The 21,635-nt window shown below is 31.0% G+C and overlaps 1 protein-coding gene across 1 annotated transcript; it reads left to right on the top strand.

The window, feature by feature from the left end:
• Window positions 1-14,322: 14,322 nt before the first annotated feature.
• LOC7495201 (SWR1-complex protein 4) lies at window positions 14,323-19,932 on the top strand. Its single transcript, XM_024585562.2, has 17 exons — window positions 14,323-14,690; window positions 14,765-14,851; window positions 14,979-15,044; window positions 15,154-15,213; window positions 15,311-15,367; window positions 15,461-15,590; window positions 15,776-15,843; window positions 15,944-16,036; window positions 16,160-16,207; window positions 16,545-16,724; window positions 16,957-17,067; window positions 17,707-17,802; window positions 18,513-18,584; window positions 18,698-18,752; window positions 18,870-18,904; window positions 19,007-19,092; window positions 19,217-19,932. The coding sequence occupies exons 1-16, from the start codon at window positions 14,577-14,579 to the stop codon at window positions 19,082-19,084; spliced, it is 1,350 nt and encodes a 449-aa protein (XP_024441330.1). The 5' UTR covers window positions 14,323-14,576; the 3' UTR covers window positions 19,085-19,092; window positions 19,217-19,932.
• The last annotated feature ends 1,703 nt before the right edge of the window (window positions 19,933-21,635 follow it).

Genomic DNA, 21,635 nt, shown 5'->3' on the forward strand with positions numbered 1-21,635 from the left:
GGATTTGATTATAAAATACTGTTTGTTGGTCACCCAATTTCAGGGCAACATGTTGTTTGGAAGTTGTGTGAACAGGGATTGCCCTGCAAGTTCCAAAAAGTGTGCACGCGTGCATGCCCACTGGCGAAGATTAAAAAAAAGTAAAGAATTCAAAAGCCAGCTTGGTATGTTTAGAGACCAAAGACTTCTAGTTACTTGGACGGCTCTTGTATGCTTCTGTTTAAATATGATTTCATAGAAAACAAAAGAAATTTAAACGGCGTTGCAGACAAACCTTTTTGGCAGTCTTCAATTACTGATGTTACAATTTCCTATTTACTGACCCGCTCTCCGTTACAAGTTAGATGTTTTTATTTTTTATATAAAAATTACATATATAAATTTTTTTAACATGTTTTTATAGTTTAATAAACTTAAATTCAAATTAAAAATTTTATGAGTACAAGTAATAAAATAAATCGAGAATGATGTGTACAAATAAATAAATAAATAATAATAATTAATAACACCTAAAAATAAAACTTGAAAAATCAAGAGACATGTATATATCAAGATATTTAATCTTGAAAGACAAGATATTTATCCAGTTATATTTACTAAATTTATTTGTTATAATAATTTTATTCAAGCAAATGATGATATAAATAGAGACACAAATTAAATTAATTAAATAAAGTAACAGGAGAAAAAATAAATAACAAAAATGAACTTTTGCACAAAAATTGAATTTGAAAAATATTGAGGTGCTGAAATTGTTTAATTTGTGTTATTTTTTAAGTTTGAAGACTAAAATGTATTTTTTCAAAACTTATGGCACGCTACCCATGTTTGGCATCTTTTTCATTTTGATTCCTCTTCTTTCAATCTCACCATTTAATAAGAAATCAAAATTAAGGTCTTCAATTAACATAAAATCGCCAAAAAAAGAGTTTAAGGACCAAAAAAAAAATATTTGCACAGTTCATCCACGGTAATGTTTGAGAGGATAAATAGTACATACCTACATAGTGAAAAACTCACGCCTTTTTAAAGTAATACTTAATTTTTGAATTATAATTTTTAATTTTGAGTTAAAATTCAAAAGTTATTTTTAAAAATAACATATGACAAAAACAAGTTAAAATTAAAAATATGTTTGATGAAAATAACCTAAAACAATTTTTTTTTATATAACAAATAAGGTGTAACTTCTAATCCATAAACTAATATTAAAATTTTCAAATTTTGATTGATGATTTTACGGCAAGGCAATTTAAATTTTTTTTAAAAAAAACACCGTGATGTTGAAACAAATGCCTAACTTTTTAATTTGATGGTCATTTCTAATTGTTATAGGTAATCTCTGTTCTTTATCTTAATTATGAAAATTTTAATTGGTAGGCGTTAAGCCCAAATGCATATGAATCTGACAAGATGTCAAACCCAATTCTTTTAGCTTTAGTCATGTGCTATGCCCAAGCACGTATGAATTTAGTGAGATGTCAGACCTAATTTTTTTAGGCTCACCCACACGTTAGGCTTAAATGCATGTGAGTCTGACGAGATGTCAAACTCAACTCTCTCGGGCTCAACCACGAGCTAGGCCTAAATATATACGGGTTTGATGAGGTGTCAGACCCAACTTTCTTCACTCCGGCCACGCACTAAGCTCAAACGCATGCGGGTCTGCGCGAGGTGTAGCCCAACTCCCACACAAGTGGGCCCAACCACATACTAGGCTCAAGCGCATTGGGTCTGTCGAGATGCCATACTCAACTCCCTTGGGCGCGGCCACTTGCTAGGCCCAAACACATACGGGTATGTCGAGGTGCCAGACCCAACTCCTTTGACCTTAGTCACTCGCCAGGCCCAAGGGCATATTGGTTTAGCGAGGTGCCAAACCCAACTCCCTTAGGCTCGCCTACGTGCCAAGCCCAAGCACATATGGACCTGACAAGATGTCAGAACCGACTCCCTTAGGCTCGGATACATGCCAAACCTAAACATGTATGGATCTGACAAGATGTTAGACCCGATTTTCTTGGGCTCAACTACATAATCAACCCAAATGCCTTTAAGCCTAAAAAGACGTTATACTCAACACCTTTAAGTCTAGGATCGCTTCAGATCCAAACATACCATATGAGAATCTAGGATCATCATTCCTTATACACTAGTTATGCGAAAAGTCATCTAAAATCTGGCTATATATCAATCAATATTAATGTCGATTATCAGGATTGATGTCATCGACATTAATATTGTATATAAGATGATGTAGGTTGCCTCCTATAGGGACGTGGTATTCTCATCAACATTAATATTGTGTAAGAAGACACTTACATCGATATTAATGTTGGTGTAATGGACTCCCTCCCCATTGGATGTATATATATAAAAAAAAAAGACTTTCGACCCCTCGAATGAAAAGAAAAGGTGCAAAGGTTATAAATATTATTTGAATGAAGTAGGTAGTGGGTTCACAATCTTGACTCTCTCACAAAATATTCTCAACATTTATCATATACAAACTAAGAACAAACAATATTATTCTTAAAATTTAATGTTTATTTACTACAACAACTCCTCATTGTAAAATCACTGACTTAATTCCACTAAAAAAACTGTAATGAAGAAAATCAGGACTCTATCACTAACACTCTAAGCCCTCAATTCTGAAGAATTGTCCATTATTTGAATATTCAAGAACTCAAATTCCCTAACACTCAATCCCTTTAGAAATGAAAATGCAAACTAATAGGAGAGTGTTTGGGAACGCGAGTGCAAACCGCGTTCCTTCAAATTTTTAAATTTTGAAAAAAAAAATTGTTTATTGTTTTAGATCGTTTTGATGTGCTGATGTCAAAAATAATTTTAAAAAAATAAAAAAAATTTATTTTGAAACACTTATAAATTAAAAACACTTTAAATCGTCATCGCTAGTACAATATACCATCAATAATTACTGTTAGTTATGTAATTGAATTTGAATAAAATAATAAAAGTAAATATACTGCACTCAGATTCAATAGTAAAGCAGGAGGGAGAACATCTATAATATTCTTAAAGCAGTGGCGTCGTTGCAACTTTTTAACAACTCCATTGTCGTGGATTCCTAGTGCCACTACCTTCATCGTGAACCAATTACACAAAAAGGAGCCTGCCGGTGCCTGCCCTCCATTATAATAAAGCCTGAGAAGTGTAGAATTGGAGAATTTCAGAGATTACTGCTCGTAGTAGGCACATTAATTCCCTCATTTCAGGGCTTGCTTTCCCTTAATTTCATGGTGCCGGCTGGCTCCTGAGAAACATGGAGACCAGACAAGAACACTAAATTGACAAGACTCACATGAGCCTGTGTATCTGCCTCGTGCCTGCCATCAAAATTATTTGTGGTCAAAGTAATGGTGGGCTCCAAGATCGTCCTGGCTCACCAAGTGGCATCTTCTCACAGACCAAAAGTCCCTGTCTTGGAGGGATCTGTGGTCCCAGAGATTAATATACACACAAGTACTAGCCTGCTAGCATACACTATTCACGTTGTCGTTTATAGCCCCTTTTTTTTCAACGTCTCTGAATTTTTTATTTATTGCACTCCAATCAATTAGCTTTATTTCTCTCGACTTGACAGTTCGAAGTTATGCTCTCATCATTTTATATTTTGGATTTTGTTTGGATTTCCCCGCTCTATAATATTTAATATTTGATGTGTCATAAAATACTTCAATATAAATTTAAATATTAATATTATAAAGTAAAATTTACGGTTATAGTTTAAAAATTAAAACAATACAATTAAAAAAAAATCAATTTTCATGTTTTAATTGCAAGGCACTAAAAACTTCAGTTTGATCCATAAAATTTTTATTTTTTTAGTACCAAGATTAAAAAAAAAACATATCCATTTTCATGTTTACTAATTACTTGGCTCTAAAAGCTTTGAATTGGTCCTTGAAGTTTTTATTTTTTTCCTTTGCTTTAGATTTTTACATTTTCATTCTAAACTTTATTTTCATTATATTTTAACATTTAAATTTTTCTAAAAGAGAGAGAAATTTATTAAAAATAGAGATAATGGATAAAGTAGTTGATTGATTATAAAAAAATTAATTTTAGTGTCAATTAGTTTATCTTAAAAATGAGAGTTCAACAAAAAAATAAATACCTTTAATTACGCTGGAAAAAATAGAATGCTTGGAAAGGTATTTTTATATTCGGTCTGAATTTTTATTTTTTGAATAATTTTAGAGTGTTTTGGGATTAAAAATGATTTTTTAAGGTTCCTAACAAATTTTCACCAATTAATTTACCTTGGTTAAAAACTAGAAATATGTTTTTTATATCTTATATTGAGATAAGAAAATTTCACATTTTATCTTGAAAAATAGAAGAAATAGGAAGATAAAGGACTTTCATTATTTATTATAACGAACATGGATAGTTGTTTTGATTAAAAAAAATTTAAAGTTATTTTGGAATTTTATTTTAAAATTTTAGTTAGTTTATATTGTACGATTAAACTATCAAAACATAAATATGTTATATTAGAATCTCTTATGGATGATAATTATAATTACATTTTAAAGTACAGGTATGATGGAAAACATTTTAATATATATTTAATAAATATCTATATTTGAAAAAAAAATTGAGAAATAAAACTTTATAAATCACTATATATTTGACTCTAATATTTAAAATTTAATTTTACAAAATTTCTACTATTTTTATTTTAACGGATATTTTTATTTGAAAACCTTGTTTTTAAATATATATGCTGTGAATAGAACTTAACAATACGAATATTTATTTTTAACTAGTATAATTTGTAAAAATAAATAATATAAATTTTAATTATGGATTATTTTGTCCAAATGAGTAAAAGGTTAATATCATACAGTATCAAAAACTTTCATGTAAAAAAAAGGGGATCCAATTAATGATATGATGAGCTTTAATATAGTTTTATTTTTTTCAAATTTAAATCTTTTTGGTGTTTTTGGATTCTTTTTAAGCATTTTTTAGAGTTTTTATATGCAAAATAAAGTGTTAATTACATATGTAAATTAAAAGAATACCTATTTGTACTCTACATCGGTGCTCACCAACCATGAATCACAACGAACGGTACTGTTCAAGGGTCCGAGGAACAATGCAGTTTTTTTTATTATTGATTTTTTTTCTGTAACTTAATTCTTGCATATTTTATTTGCAACGTTTTGTTTATTGGGATTTGCTTCTTTTTTTTTTTTGCACACTCTCGCAAATGCTGAATATGAGAGAATTTTCATCAATTAAATATCAATTTTATAAATTTATATTTAATACTATAGTTTAAAATTTTATGAATAAAAACCAAAATAGAAAAAAAATAGAACTAGCTGTTCAAAAGGCATGGAAAATTTTAATTTGATACTTAAAGACTTTAAATTATGCATATTTAGTCCATTTTAAAATTTTATGTTTTGATTCTACTAGATAAAAGAGAAAGTCGTAAAAAATAAAAGAAAAAAGACAAGAGTCATGCGTATTTGAGGATGAAAATTATCAATTTTAATATTAATGAGTTTGTCTTATAGATTCATCTTCTTGATAAAAAGTAGATACGAGTTTAAGAAATATTTTTATTTAGTTTAAATTTGCTGTTCTAGACCGGTTGGAGGATTTCTTAGGCTAAGAATGATTTTAATGGTTACCTGTAATTTTTTAGGTGTTTAAAAATAAAAAAGGTTGAAAATATTATTTATTTATTTTTTAAAAAAAAAGAAAACTCCAACTTTCATCAACCAACAAGTGTGGCTATAATTTAAAACAACGGAAGACACTTTATTTGTCTTATTAAAAAATTTAGGGAAGAGGATTCCTTAAAAAAATAAAGCCACCTGCTTAGGCTTTTTTTTAAAAAAAATAAAATAAAATAAAAATTAGACCACCCATGTTGGCCCATCCTTAAAGGCACAAATGTCTGGCTTTTTTATATTATCCTTCAATTTTATTTTAATTTTTTTTTACTTTTGAATAAAATACATTGTAAATAAATATAATTAAAGTAATATATGAATAAAGAAAGGGATTTATAGAAGAGATACATTTGATTAAAATGTTTATGAATATCCATTTTAACCGCTATTAATAAAAAATACATGGATAAAAAAAGAGAAATTCTCCCAACACAATAATTTTTTCTCTCCATAATTCAAATTGTTACTTTTCTTACAAATATCTATTTTAATTGCAATAAATATTATAAAAAAACTGAGATTAATCTATTTTCTACTTTTTAATATATTTTTCAAGAATTTCTGGTTTTTATAGTCATTGTTTAAATTCTTTCTGTCCAGCTCTCACAGGATCTTCAATAAACAAATTTACATTGAGCAAAATTACTATTCCATATAAATTAATGCAAAAAAAATATGTGATTTTTTAGCACAAGAAACTACTAATTAAATGAAACAATTTTAGAATTTAGAGTTTGGTATCTAACAAAAGGTTTGCCTATTGTATGTGGTCTTCACCTAAATTTCTACATGTTTCTTCTCCTTGGGCTTGTAGAGCAAACATGCTTCCTTTGCTTGCCTCTTTAATCAATTTCTTGCAATTGAAGGGAGAGGGAGGGAGGGATGGATGACTTCTTAAAATATATATTTTGTTTTAAAATGTATTAAATTAATATTTTTTAAATATTATTCAATGAAACAAGTTATTATAAAATATATATTTTTTAAATATCAAACAAGTTATTATATTCGTGAATTATATAAACAGTGAATATCGATCAAATGCTTATTATATAAAGTGGGAGCCGAACCCAAAAGTTGACACGATACCACTACCTGCTTCAAGAATTGAGTTAATTGTGTATCATCATTCCCTGCATTTGATGAACATGAATTAATTACTTTGTTTTTTTGGGATGACAGTGAAGAAGTTCACCTCATTAGGAATTATTTGTGATACCCCGACATCCATACCGCATTATCACTATAAACAACGTGTATAGTTGCCATGAGTTGAATCAGTACTGTTCTTACAAACCTCGCAAGACTCTCCTGCATTTTGTTAATATATAGAGGGGGGCAATTTGTTTAGATGCAAGGTGGGTGAAGAAGAAGGAGAAAATAGATGAGGATGGTCAGGTCATATATTAACCTTTACTAATAAAATCTCCAACGAAATATTTTTTATTTGTGAATCCGTCGGCAATTCTATCGGTGAAGTGGACACGTCACTGTACGAGCATCCCGATTTGAATCCCTTTATAATCCTGCCGGTAAAATCATCTACAAAAACTTTCATGTCATTGCACCTCTTTATTTTTTAATATTCTTTATGTTTTATATGGGATTCCCTTGGTATATATCGATGGAATGTTTTTGTCGATATGTACCAATGGTTTTAGCGAGCGAATTAATTAAGTTGGTAAATATCCCCGCAAAATACGAACAAAAAAATTTCATAAGTAATGTCATTGTTATTCATTGAATTTCTGGTAGTGTTTATCCTTAATTGGAGATAAGATGGAATTTTTGGAGATATATTATAATGTTAGTATTATATTAAGGATATGATAGTCTCTATAGGACTCACTAATAATTTGATTATTGAATAATCAAGAAAATTATGTTTGTCTGGAAATTAAAGCAATGGAACAATGGATTTCTGCTATACAAGTCACGACCGCGAGTTGCAGCTTGCTTGGCGATGACAACGACACTTGTATTGACAATGATGGTGAGGATGCTGGTATTGATAGTAAGACTAGTCAAGTGTTTTGAAATCTGTTTTTTAGTTAATTTTTTTTTCATCCATGTAATAATTTTTCTTATTTAAGAATAATAATTTTTTTTAGCAAGTGTGATAATTAAAAAAATATTCATAAAAAATTTAATGCCTCAAATTCAAGAGGAGAAATTTTATATTTTTAATTAAAAAAAATCCATTTCCTTGTTCATATACTTCTCCTTTTATTTTGATAAAAATATATTTTATATTTTTTTTTAAGTTTTAAAAAAATAATGAATCAATTATTTTTTAATTAAAAATTAGGATATTCGTGCGGTGCAGATAGAACATATAGTAAAGGCCACACACATAACTCTCCCGACAAGGAAACAAAACACAAACATCAATGATCAGAGTGAATTATTTGAGATATGTTTTTTTTACAAAACAAACATGCCATGAATTAAATAAAAAAAGAAAAAAGAAAAAAGAAAAAGCAGGTATAACTTTATTCTGAAAGGAAAAATAAATTATTGAATGAGAAGAGTGCATGGACTAGGAGTTGTGAAAATTTAGTCAAAGTAGAGCAAATATCGAAAGCTTAAGGGTATATAGGTTAGCAAGTACAAACATTTAGTACCAGACAACAGCGAATATCAACAACAAAAGATATTTGCCGAAATGAAATGAAAATCAGTAAACTTCAATTTTATTTCCATGGATTTATTAATGTTCCACTTATATCCTTGTAGTTTATGATTTTCCCATATCACTCTTTTAGTTTTCAAAAAGTCTCAATGTTGTCCCTGGCCATTAAATTACCCACCTCTTGAATTTGTTTTTCGAGTTTTGTTAGGTTTATAATTGTTTAAATTTTATTTCTGAGTTTTTTTTATAGTTTTGAAGTCCGGCCCGGTTGACTCGGGACCTGGCTAACCCGGGACTTAAACCGGGCCGGGTTGAAGAAAAAGTAGGGTAAGGAAAAATCCGGTGTGACCCGGTAAAACCCGGTTAAAAATCCGGTTGCAACCCGTTGACTTTTTTTTTTCTAAAACGATGTCGTTTTGATTTTTTTAAATTTTTTTTGACCCGGTAACCCGAAATCTAGACATTGAACCGGGTTGGTCTGAAAACTATGGTTTTTTTAGATTTCTAATTGTTTTGGTCACGTATTATAAAGTATATTTGGACATGAGAGAGAGAAAAAAAAGAGAGAAAAGCAAGAAAAATTATTTGTTTGTTAGTTATTTAGTGGTGAAAGAGTAAAATTGAAATGTTTTAAACAACTATGTGAGTGATATTGATAGGGGGTGCAGCTACGCTGCCGGAGGAAATGCAAGACGATAGAAGAGTTCGCTCCGCCGCGTAAGATCCTCGAACCTACCACGCCCACCATTCGCGGCCTCTTTTCGTTTTAAACTATAGAAATAGAAGTGAGACGTTAATAGAACTATAAAGATAAAATATAGTTTACTGACAAAAATAAATTTGGTACGTTAATAGAGACTAGGGAGAGGTCTTTCATGTGAAGCAATGCACATCCGGGGAAGAGTGGGGGTGCAGCTTCAACGATATTTTCTTTCTTTTCATTTTTTTTTTCTTTTTCATCTCCAGATTTTTTCAAATAACAAGTGTCATGTCATTTTGTTTTTATATTATATTTAATATTTATTTTTTGATTTTTTTTTTGTTTCAGGTCCTTGCTTTTAAATTTTTCTTTCGATTTCATTATTTGACATTATATAAATTGAGAAATGAATTTTATAATTTTTTTTACTTGTTTCTATGAGGTAATCTCGATCTCATGGTTTTGATCATGAGTTTGGAATGGTATTGGGTTGACATTAATTTGTTAAATTCTTTTTAAAATTTATTTTCTTCTTCAATTTTATTCTTTAACAATGGGTTGATTTGAAATTATACTTCGTGAATTATTTTGCTTTTTTTTTTTATGGGATCTAAGTCTCATAACCTGGATTATGGGTATGACGAATTAGCATAGATTGACTCGAGTCTTTTTTTTTATTTTTTTAAATTGAATATTTTTATGTTTCATTCTCAAACACTGGGTTATCTCGTTTATATAATTCAGGCCTCGGGGTCTTGTGGGCATACTTGAGTTTGAAGGGTATTTTTTGTTAATTGTTTTTCTTCATTTTCTTTCTTCTATATTGAGTTTATTAGGAATTGAGATTCATATATTTTTTTTATTGGGTTATCCTATCCTTATGAACTAGGTCGCGGGTTTAGCATGCTTACTCGAGTTAATTTTTTTTAACTTCATCATTCAATATTTGGTTGGTTGAGAGTTAAACTTCATATTTTTGTTTTTGTTTTTGATTAATATGGATATATCTCGTTCTAATGATCCAAGTTGTGTATTTGGTGTTTGAACCAAGGTTGACTCAAGTATTTTTTGTCTTTTATTAATTTGATTTTTTTAAAAAAAAATTGACCTTAAATATTTAATTAATTTGACTCCTTTTTATTCTTAGATTAATTAGAAATACATTTTGGGTTTTTTAAATTAAATTAAATTTCATTTAATTTTTACTTTGTTATCAAGTTAATTATAAAGATCTTTTCGGAATCTTGGCAATATATCTTTTTAGAATATTGACAAACATTTTTTTCTTGGCGAGTCATCATGATCGTTTTTTTGTTTATTTATTGTTATATATATATATATTTATCAAGCAGTTGATTAGATTTTCAATTTATTTTATTAAACGTACATATCAATTTTTTTATTTATAGTTAAATTTTTTCTTAATATTAGAAAATTCGTTGATAATGCTTTATACATTTGTTTTTCATGTTTTTTATACCAAGCATTTGTTTTTCTTAATACTAGCATATTGGCTCACGCTCCGTAGTGGATCATTTTTTTTCAAACACTATCGGGTCCTGCCAAGTTAGACCCAACATCACTTTTTAACTAAAAACAGCAAAGACAATGTCCTCATGACATTACAGTGTCTAGACCCACGACTATTGGGTTTGGCTCCTCAACAAAAATTTATTTCCTCTTTACAGTATGAAAAAAAATTCAATAAAAGAAAAGAAAAGGAAATAAAATTGAAAATATATTAAAAAGAAAAAAATTAAAGGAAAAGAAATTAGGTGTCAGTGTATTAGATCCTGCTCTGCTATGCGTTATTCATGGTGCTAATGTAGAAAATACTTTATTTGAAGATGATGATGGTGCAAATACATTATGTGTTTTTAACCCAATTCAAGCATTTTAACATTTGAAATTTTTTTGTTATTGACTGCTGCGGAGCGCGGGCCAATATGCTAGCTATTATATTTTTACGTGATTGTTATTTTTTAAAATAAATTGAGATAATATTTTTTTTAATTTTTAAAATTAATTTTTTATATCATCACATCAAAATAACACAAAAACATAAAAAAAATATTAATTTGAATTAAATAAAAAAATAAAAATAAAATTGAATTTTTTTTAAAGCATTTTTGAAAGGCAAAAACAAACATGCTTTAATAAGAAAATCCAACCTAACCTCAAATGAAAAAAAAATATCATTACCTAACTTCTCCAATATAAAAAAAGTCCCAACAATTTATTTTATCTTTACCGTATGGAAAAAATTAAATAAAAGAACATAAAAAAAATCAAAAGAGGTAAAAAAATAAAATTGGAAATATCTGGCGGCCCAGCCATTCCCAACACCTTCTGGAAGAGATTTGGGCATGACTGTCAAGTTAGACCCAACAGCTTTTGGCACAAAAAACAGAAAATATAATGCTCTCAACAATACTTTTTGACTAAAAAACAGTAAAACAACGTCCTCATAACACTACAGTGTCGTTCACAGTGCAAACACTCTACATTTACATTGTGGTTTATAATACAATGAGTCTATATCCACAGTATATGCACGATATTTTTCTCACACTTTTTAAAGTATATTATAATGTGTCTCTTGCAATGTAAAATATTATAAACATGTAAAGTTTATGTGATTTTTGAAATTATAGAAACAAAGTCTAAAATGGTGAGGGTGCATCCCTTGAAATTAATATGAATTGAAGGACCACACACACACACACATATATATATATATAAAAGCGCATCCCGGTCGCTCTCTGCAGTGTGCAAACGACATCGTAAGAAGCAACAACTGCAAACAAATACAATTGAACATGTCGAAAATGGACAGCACAGCAAACCTTCAACTTGTGGTGATATGTAAATTGTGAAATTAACAAAAAAAAATAATGCACTGTTAAAACTACAAAACATATTTCTCTCTTTAAATTTCTTTATTTCTCTACCAATAGTCCCACTCTGTACTGTTGCTGTAGCGTGCCTTTATATTTATTTGGCAATGATGAGGAAAGAGCTCTAGCTGACTGCAAGAAAGTACAGTCGGTAGTCAAATGTGTCCTTCAATATGGCATCATCTTATATAGATGCCAAGCTTATTCAAGCTAGCTAGTACATTTTATGTGATTCTACCTCCCAATATATATATGGAACCGTGACATATGATGGAGTTTATTTTTTATTTAAGCACATCAAGAAAAAAAAATAGCAATCTAACGTACAAGGTGATTTTTTTTTAAAATAGTATACTTTAAATGGTTGCTCTATACAAAATAATGCACCATGTTAAAAATAATATGTGAGAAATTTAAAGAGTTGTGCTCATGCCATCAACAAAACCCTTTATTTTATTTTTATTTAAAATATAATGTTATTAAAAGTTGTTCAACTAACATAAATATGATATTTTTAAAAAAATATTATTACTACTATTACTATTTGCTAAGAAATATTTTTTTTAAAATAAATATTATGGGTCAGCAAAGCAAATGAAGTGCGTATTTTGTAATTGAGTATATAATGTTTTTTAAAAGTATTTTTTTAAATTTAAAATATATTAAAATAATATTTTTTAAATATTTTTATATTAGTATATTAAAATTATTTAAAAATATTAATTTGATATTTTTTTAAATTAAAAAATATTTTAAAAAACAAAAGGAAGAAGTCAAGGTTTGTGAGAAGGGTCAACATCTGATGAAATGATACAAATAGCAATGCACTTGCTGGACAGTCTGCAGACATCATGAGCCCATAAGCAAATCTCATCCCTGCAATTGCAAAATGTCTTCTCATACATTGGATCTTGTATTGGAGAGGAATGTTCTCGTTACTTTTTTTTTTAGTTTAATGTGGGTGTTCGGGCTAGCTTGCATGTACCTCGACTAATCCCACGGGCTCTGAAGTTAACGACCATATAAGCCTTCAATGACCATCATATGAGTAACTACAGGGCTCGAACCTGAGACCACAGAGAGAGCAAATCTCTTGATCCCAAACTCTTATCATTGGGTCATCACCTAAATGGTTTGTCGGAACCATTCTTATTATTATTAATATTATCCTCCTTCTAGGAAGCACATAAGCCATAGAACGACGACTTCTTTTTTCATCATTTGCTTGTTTGGAAATTATCAATTTAATTTTACTGTGGCTGACTTGTAGTTATGGCTGTAACTTTTAAGTATTTTATAATATTTTAAAAGCTAATATTACAATTCTTTCCATTTTTTGGAAATTACATTTACAACATTTTAAAAGCCACAGCCACAATTTTTTCAAATGGATCATAAAACCCTCGTCATTTGAAGTCAATCTATATTAAAAAAAAAGAGCTCAAGGGCCTATATATATAAAACACCTCAAGCTCATGGGCCTTCCAGCCCAAAGCTACGTGCTTATATCTGATTATGTTTAATCCGACAACTTATCATCGGCCTCTTAAAAAAAACTCAAGCGCATAGGCTTTTCAGTTCAAAACTGCGTGCTTAGCTCTCATTTTTTTTTTTTTTTAAGAAACGAACAACTTGTTATTAGTCTCTTATTTTTCAAAAAAACGAATTAACAAATTAACTTGGATAACAAATTTGAAATGTTACTTCTAGTTGACTTTAAGTTTTTTTAAATTTTTTTTATTTAATACTAGATTACTTGAAGTTTGAATTTTATAATTTTTTTTATTTTTTTTATACAAAGTTATTTAAGTCTCATTACTTAGATTACGAATTTGACAACTTAACTTGAATTTAACAACACATTTAACAATACATGTCAAGAATCTAGTTATTATCCTATATTGAAGGTTTTTTTTTAAAAAATAACATTGTTTAAAAAATTTATAAAATAACACAATTATTTTTTTTTTACAAAATAACATAGTTTGATACATATGAAAACAATAAAACACGACATTTTAAGATGTCGTTGACGGGAACATGGTATTTTTAAGAAATTGTTAAACGGGCTGTAATGAATTACAACGAGAAGAGAAATGAAAAAGAAACCATCTAGTAGGTGGTTAGTGGTAAAGCTTGGGACTAAAGGGTTTGTTTTCCTTGTGATTTCAGATTCGAGCCCTATGGTTGTTAATATGATGATCATTGAAGGCTTATATAATCGTTAACTTCAAGGCTCATAGGATCAGTTGAGGTATGTATAAGCCAAATTAATAAAAAAAAAAACAAAAAAGAGATCCATGCATTGATTACAGTATCTTCGATGCCATAAAAAAGCTTTAAACAAAATAAATTCAAAAAAAAAAAAAAAGTCATCGATGATAGAGTGCGTAACGCGTATGTCAAAATAAAACCTTAGTTAATTTCAGTCTCTCTCTCTCTCAATTCTTTTGCGCTCGAAAAGTAACCCTAATTTTAATTTCACGCCAAAATCCCTCTTTCGATCAAACAAAACCCTAAATTTCCAATTCAAGCCCTTCGAAATCGAGGGAGAGCTCAACTGAGGTCTTCAATGTGACATGACTTGAAATTATTGAAGATTCTGAACGAAACCCTAAAAAAAGAAAATGGACGCCAAGGACATCTTGGGACTGCCAAAAACTCCATTGCCACTAACACAAGAGAAGAAATCCCAACCTAAAAAAGACTCGCAGAGAAAACCTGATGGCATTTCGCGTGAGGTATGTATGTATTTTTTTTTACATGAATTGATTTTGTTTTCTCCTTTAAATCTAACATGTGGAATTATCTGTAGGTTTATGCACTTACAGGTGGATTGGCTCCTCTTATGCCATCGATTGACGTGTCGCAACTGAAACGACGCCCTCCATCGGACGAGAAGGTCTTCACTTTACTCTAAAAAAAATAAAAATATTACACACACACACACACTGTTTTTGTTTAAAACAAAAGGAAAAGATGGATTTCTAGAATTTGTTTTCTTACGAATTCGTAATTATGAATTTCAGATCACCTGGCAGTGGCTTCCTTTTACAAGTTCTGCTCGGAAGGATAATCTACAGCTTTACCATTGGGTAAGTTTCGAGATATATATATATATATATATACACACACATGTTCGCAGTTTGTTAGTCGAAAAGTGTTTGTGACTGACTTGCATGGATTATTTATTTATCATTGCAGGTTAGAGTTGTGAATGGTGTTCCACCCACAGGTGATTATTCCTTTGCCAAGTACAACAAGGTATGCACAAGTTTTGTTTTTTTAATTATTATTATTGTTTTTTCTGTTTTCTATTTTTTGCGAAACTGAATGTTCTAGTTTGTTCTGTGTGGTGCAGTCTGTTGATGTTGTGAAATATACAGAGGAGGAATATGAAAAGTATTTGACTGATCCTGTAGGTATCTACTCTTGGTTGTATCTTTTGTTATTGTTTTTTTTTTTTTAATTGAGTGCATGGATTCTTTTTCTTACACGCTGTCTTCATTAGATGTGGACCAAAGAAGAGACAGATCAATTGTTTGACTTGTGTGAACGATTTGATCTCCGCTTTGTAGTGATAGCAGACCGATTCACGTCATCTCGTAGTGTTGAGGAATTGAAAGATCGTTATTACAATGGTATTTCTACACTAATTTGTTCAAGTGTTTTCTGTTAAATTTCTTCTCAAATTTATTTCATGCTACTCTTTTCCTAGCTTTAAAGTGAATCTTATTTTTTATCAACATCTAAAGGACATGATTGAAATTGATCCTGCGGTATTTTCCTTTTATGCTTAATGCCTCCACTTATTTCTTTTTCATAGTTTCTCGAGCTATGTTGATTGCCAGAGCTCCATCACCTGGGGATGTTTCAGGGCACCCTCTGGTTAAGGTGTGGTCATTTTATCAATGCCATGTTATGATGCTATTTTTACAATATTTAGCCATTGAAAAAAAGATTCAGTTTCTAGATTTTTGAATTCCCCATGCAGGAACCTTACAACAGTTCACAAGAGACAGAACGCAAGCGAGCATTGTCTATGGTCCTCTCGCAAACAAAGCATCAAGAGCGAAAAGACACTCAGGTCAATTTTTTACTTTGGCACTTATCGTTAACAACTGGGTGATAAGTTCATTCAGAATGATTTGCATTTATTAGCTACACATATGCCATATGCTGCTTCTTTATGCTCTACTTATTTTCTCAGGTTTTGGCTGAAGCGAAGAAAATAGTTGAGTCACGCATAACTGCACTGGTATGGTTTGAATTAGACATACTGACATGTTTCTTTTTGAGCGATTGTTGATGGGCATTGAATTTGAAAATTCGAATCCGTCCTGAATGCAAGACAAGTGTGTTACTGTGTAAAAGAGGAAAAAACGAAACTGAAATTCTTAGAATCAAAGTCCTATTGTGGACTGGAATTTGTGACTGATACTTGTAACCTGGAAATAATAGTGTGGGCTTTGGGATTTCATTAGAATTCTTTCTTATGAGAATTTGTGAAAGAGTCTGAGAACAATCTTTTCTGCCTGTACTTTATTCTGAAAGTTAGTATTGTAATTTTATTTACAAGGTTTCTGCTTTTTTAGGGTACTGAAGAATCTGCATTGCCTGTTGCGTCAAATGTTGACCCTGATATTGCTGAGATAGCAGTTAATCTTGATGATTCTGCATCACCTTCATCTAATGCTCAGCTTGCCTCTGCATCAGTTGCACCTTCAACTTCAGCAATGGCAGATAATGCTTCTACTCTAGCTTCCCTGCGTATGGTATGTTGAATATGTGGTTTCCACCTCTTGCCTTGCCTTTCTTCCATGAATCCTAGCTGGAAATATGTTAAAAGGTTTTTATGTATCAGATTTGTTGTTTGCTCCTAAATTTTGAAAAAAGGAAAATTTGAGCTAGATGTTGCCTGCTGTTCAGAGGAAATTATATGATTTATACAATTTATTTTAAACATCCTAGTATGGACAAGCTCAGTGATTTTCTGAAAAATTTCAGCTTCGTGTTTACCTGAGAACATATGGGCTCGAGCAAATGGTGCAAGCTGCAAGTTCATCTGCAGGACTTAGGACAATCAAGAGGGTTGAACAAACATTGCAAGATCTTGGGGTTTGTCTATATATTCTTTACTCATGATGTCATTTCCTAACATTATATCACACATGCTGGATGATTTATGTCTTGCAGCTAGACAGCAAATGAATAAGTGCCTTTGACACGATTCCTTGATGTCTATATCTCTCATTGGAGGATATGTTGCACAAAAATGCATGGGACTTTTTAGCTCCATTTTGTTATCTCATACCATTTATATGGTTTCTTTTTTACCCCTTGGAAGGGGTGTGGTTGTGGGGACTGTTCAGGTGGACTGATTGTGATTTCAATTTCTGTATAAAGATTTCTGTTTTATATTAGCATATCCAAACTCTTGTACCAGATTAGTTGGCATTTTGGTTTGGGCAAAGCATTACAAGAATATTATTGATTTTTCTTGTTATGAATTCTGTGCAAGAAACAGATTTAGAGGTTTTCTTAAATGTAGATTTTCCACTTGTATTGTTATGCACTCTCATCATAGGTATCATTTCTTCAATTGCTTGTGCTAATTTCTAATATAAGCTTAGAGAAGATTGGAAGTTTCAAATTCACATACTTGACATGATATATAAATGAGGCAACCATTCTCAATTCTTTCATTTAAATTACCTTTGAAATGTTAGGTATTAACATCGTGACTTTTTTTTACAGGTTAGTTTAAAACCAAAGGTGCCAACCAAAGCTGTTTGTTCTGAGCACCTTGAATTAAGAAAGGAAATATTGACATTGCTGAATCTTCAAAAACAGGTGCTACTCATCAAAATCTTAGTATGGGCATTTTGTTAACTTACAATCTTTATAATAAATGATCATTCAAGATGCATTCATGTATGATGCATGCATTGTCCATCCTTTCTGTATTTTCCTCCCTTTTTTTTTGTCGATTTTCTGCTCTTCTGAACAGAATTACCTTTTTGTATCTCTTTGGCCTCCAAGTTGTCATCTCATTCAACTCCCATCTTCTTATTAGATTCACTTGTTAGATTGCAAGGTTCTAGCCATTTGACAACTGATGTTTAATATAGCATTTTCTTAGTAAACAGGTTAGCAATTAAGTTGATATTACTTGTCATTTCCAGATATGATTTCACTTCTTTGTAGTAGTGGACATACTGAGCATCCTCTTAGAAAATAAGGTGTCTTCGTTTGCTTAACTCCATTCCAATGGCTTATTCTGACTCTGATGGCATGTTTGATTTGGTTTCTGTTTTCTCACAAACAAGTAGGTTTCTTGTTAGATTGATGGTTGTACCCACTCAAGTTCTGAATTAACAGGACCGATCTTTTTCTCTTTTTATATTGAAGTTACAAGTTGCTTATTGCAAATATTAAATCATTAGCCATTAGGAACATGTTACTGCTCAGGAAAGTTAAGGATCAGATCTATCATTTGTTTGTAATAATTGGAGTTGCTTTTGCTTTCTTCTCTGACATGTTAGATTTTGTTTGATTATCAGTTACAATACAAGGAGGCAGAAGGTTCATCTTTTCGCGATGGTTCATACACTGATATACCAGGCTCACCTAAGGTTTGTAAAATCGTGTTCTCTTGATATATATATATATATAGGTTTGCAATTATGAAAGGCACGCTTGTTATATATTCCAATTGTTAACTTGCTGTTATCAAAACTGTTAACAGCGGTCACAGCGTGATCAGGATCGAACATTTATTCCGGACTCAATGAGTTTTGGAGGTAATGTACTTGCTTGATGCAAACGTCTGCTCTTGCCTTGTACTTTTTTCTGTTTGAAATGTGTTAGCTTTATCTCTTATCCTCCTGCTGAAGCCACATATTTGATTGGAATATCAGGAGACAGAGTTGGCAGAAGGGACCAGAAACGCAAGGTACATACTGACTTCATCTATTTTGCCAATCTTGTTCTATTTTACACACTCCAATGATCTGTAACATCTGATATAATCAATCCATCATGTTGGACTCACAAGGGACCTGGAAGGGTATCTGAGAATCCATCTTCACCCGCTCATAAAAGGCCCAGAAAATTGAAGGCTTCTGATCTATGATTTTAGAGGTGAGGAAACAAATTAATTTTGAATGAATCATCATTGCTGGTTTTTTTTTTCATGAATCATCACCTCCGGTTTATTGCTATTGTGAATTATTTATCCAATAAAAATTCATGTAATGCTTGTCAGGTTCACCAAACCCACTGTCCTGGCCTGACAAAAAGTTCTCAAGCACGGAATCCAATTAAAGAGAGACTCCAAAAGGATGTGGGAATCATGAGTTGTGAACCTCCATTTTAGTAATTTAACCATGTCCAAGATGGAATGCAGCTAGTCATATGCAGAAGCACAATCTGCGAGCATCCCATTTTAGGAATTTTAAGTTATGTTAATAATGTAATCAGATTCCCAGATGGGATATAGTTGCAGGTCAGAAAAGTCTTTGCCTTCCTGTCCTTTTCTCGCACCAACTCGACCTCCAAATAGCTTTGGTACAGAGGCCATTGCCATCAAACTAAAAACGTCAAGCAAGGCAGCTCTGGTCAGCAAAGATTGACCCTTTTGAATGATGATAACAGTTCTTCATTATCCGAAGAGTTTCTTTTGCTAGTGACTAAAGAGGAATTCTAGACTGGTTTTGTACAAATGGTTTTTGTTTGGAGGGTTAAGGTCTTCCTTACTTTCATGAACTAGAATAGCATGTGACATTATGTAAATGCCATCCTGTCTAGGAATACAAATCATGGTTTAACTGAAAAATGCTGCAGCTAAGGAGGAAGCTTGAAGATTGAAAACCTTGTGCACAATATTTTGTTTGCTCGGCCAATTATGTCTCACTGGAACAAAGTCCACTTTATTGAATTCACAACATTCTCAGGTTCAAAGTCCTGATAGCATAAGATCAATTAGCGCCTTGCTGTTAAATCTAAACTTGCTTAAACTGTTCATTGATTGCATGTGCGTGCATATCTGAATGCGGAGATGATTGTCAGCATCATCCTCGTGGCATTGGGATTCATGATGTCGGTGCAGAAATTGTTCAAGGTATTGCAACAAATGTGCCCTCAAGTCTTTCAATCTTTGGTCTCAATAGTTAGATAGTCAGTCATGCAGGTCCCATTTCTCTGGACTTCAGGCTCAGAAGATGCTGACCTATCCCAAGGGGTTCCAAGGGAGAGGTGAGGTAAGCTTTGTCGTCAGGTATTCGGGTTGGCTTCCATAAAGTTTCGCTGCTTCATGTAGTGCAGCTAGGCCCTCGTAGAGCAGGACAAAACAAGAAGAAACATTGACAGAGCCTGTAAAGAGAGATTTTACGCTTCTTTGTTAGATGGATTGTGGTGTTGGGAGAGAAGGCAGCCTAGCGCATCTCTTAAAGCATCCACGATTTCAGATTCTCAAAGGCAGGACGAGTAGAACATAGCTGCAGGCCGCTACAACAGGACCTTTTACTAAAGGAAAAGGGGTCATTGTGTGGGCATATTCAAGAAAACTAAGATACCATTATAATATAAATAAATTAAAAGAGATCAGAGAATTACTCTGCAGTATGGATTGTGAGAGGAATCACTGTGTACGGTGATTCTCCTCTTTTTTTTGCTCCTACTTTTTTTCATTTCGGTACTTCAGTTTCTTTCTTTTTTTTATTTGGTTCTTTTACATATTAATTTGAAATTGGGCTTTATTTTTTGTTTTGGTTGGCTTGGCATTGACTACTCGCAATATCAAGAAATATATCTGATTTTTAGTTGATGTTTAATTTGATAAAATTATCTGCTTTTATTTGATTTAAAACAATTGAAGATATGAAAACTGAATTTCAATAATAGACAAATATTTAACCTTTTTTTCTTTTTGATCACTTGATTTTTTATTTTTTTATTTAATTATTTTACATTAAAATTATTTGAGATTGGATTTAACAATTGTTTTGGTTGCCTAGATATGAAGATCCCACGGTGCCGAGAGACATTGTTGATGTTTAGTTTTACAAAATTAAATTCAAAAAATAAAAAAAATCAAAGAATTGTTGTGACTTTTAAGGAATCATTGTCCATTCACATAGTGATATATCTTTTTTTTTTCTAGTGTTTTTATTTTTATTTTTTCACCTTAATTTTTTTCTTTTTATTCGTTCCTTTTACATTATATTATTTTGAAATTAAGCTTTATTATTTGTTTTGGCTAGCTTAGTATTGGCTACTCGTGATATCGAGAAACAAATTTGACTCTCAATTGATACTCAATTTGGCAAAATGATATGTAGTTTTATTGATTTAAAACAATTAAAGCTATATGGATCGAATTTGAACAATATAAAAACATTTAGCCCCTTTTCTTGAAAAAACCAGAGACTAAATTACACTGACAAGGGAAAGATCCAGACTTTTTTTTTTTCCTTTTGGTCACTTGATTTTTTTTTTTTCAATTTGATCAAAATTCAGGTTGAGTTTATTTAGGATTGGTCTTAACAATTTTTTTGGTTGCTTAAATATGGGGATCCCGCGATGTAAGGGGGAATCCAACACATGGTTGATGCTCAATTTTGCAAAATTAAATTTACTTTTATTGATCTAAAAAATAAAACTTTAGGGATCAAATTTGAAACTAA

This window comes from Populus trichocarpa, chromosome 14 (assembly GCF_000002775.5).
Source record: "Populus trichocarpa isolate Nisqually-1 chromosome 14, P.trichocarpa_v4.1, whole genome shotgun sequence".
Lineage (NCBI taxonomy): Eukaryota > Viridiplantae > Streptophyta > Magnoliopsida > Malpighiales > Salicaceae > Populus > Populus trichocarpa.

What these genes read in the sequence shown, in the direction of transcription:
- LOC7495201 (XM_024585562.2), top strand. Translation starts at nt 14,577, where the DNA reads ATGGACGCCAAGGACATCTTGGGACTGCCAAAAACTCCATTGCCACTA. An exon ending in GCCCTCCATCGGACGAGAAG is followed by an intron (nt 14,852 to 14,978) that starts GTCTTCACTTTA and finishes TATGAATTTCAG; the next exon opens with ATCACCTGGCAGTGGCTTCC. An exon ending in CAGGGCACCCTCTGGTTAAG is followed by an intron (nt 15,844 to 15,943) that starts GTGTGGTCATTT and finishes TTCCCCATGCAG; the next exon opens with GAACCTTACAACAGTTCACA.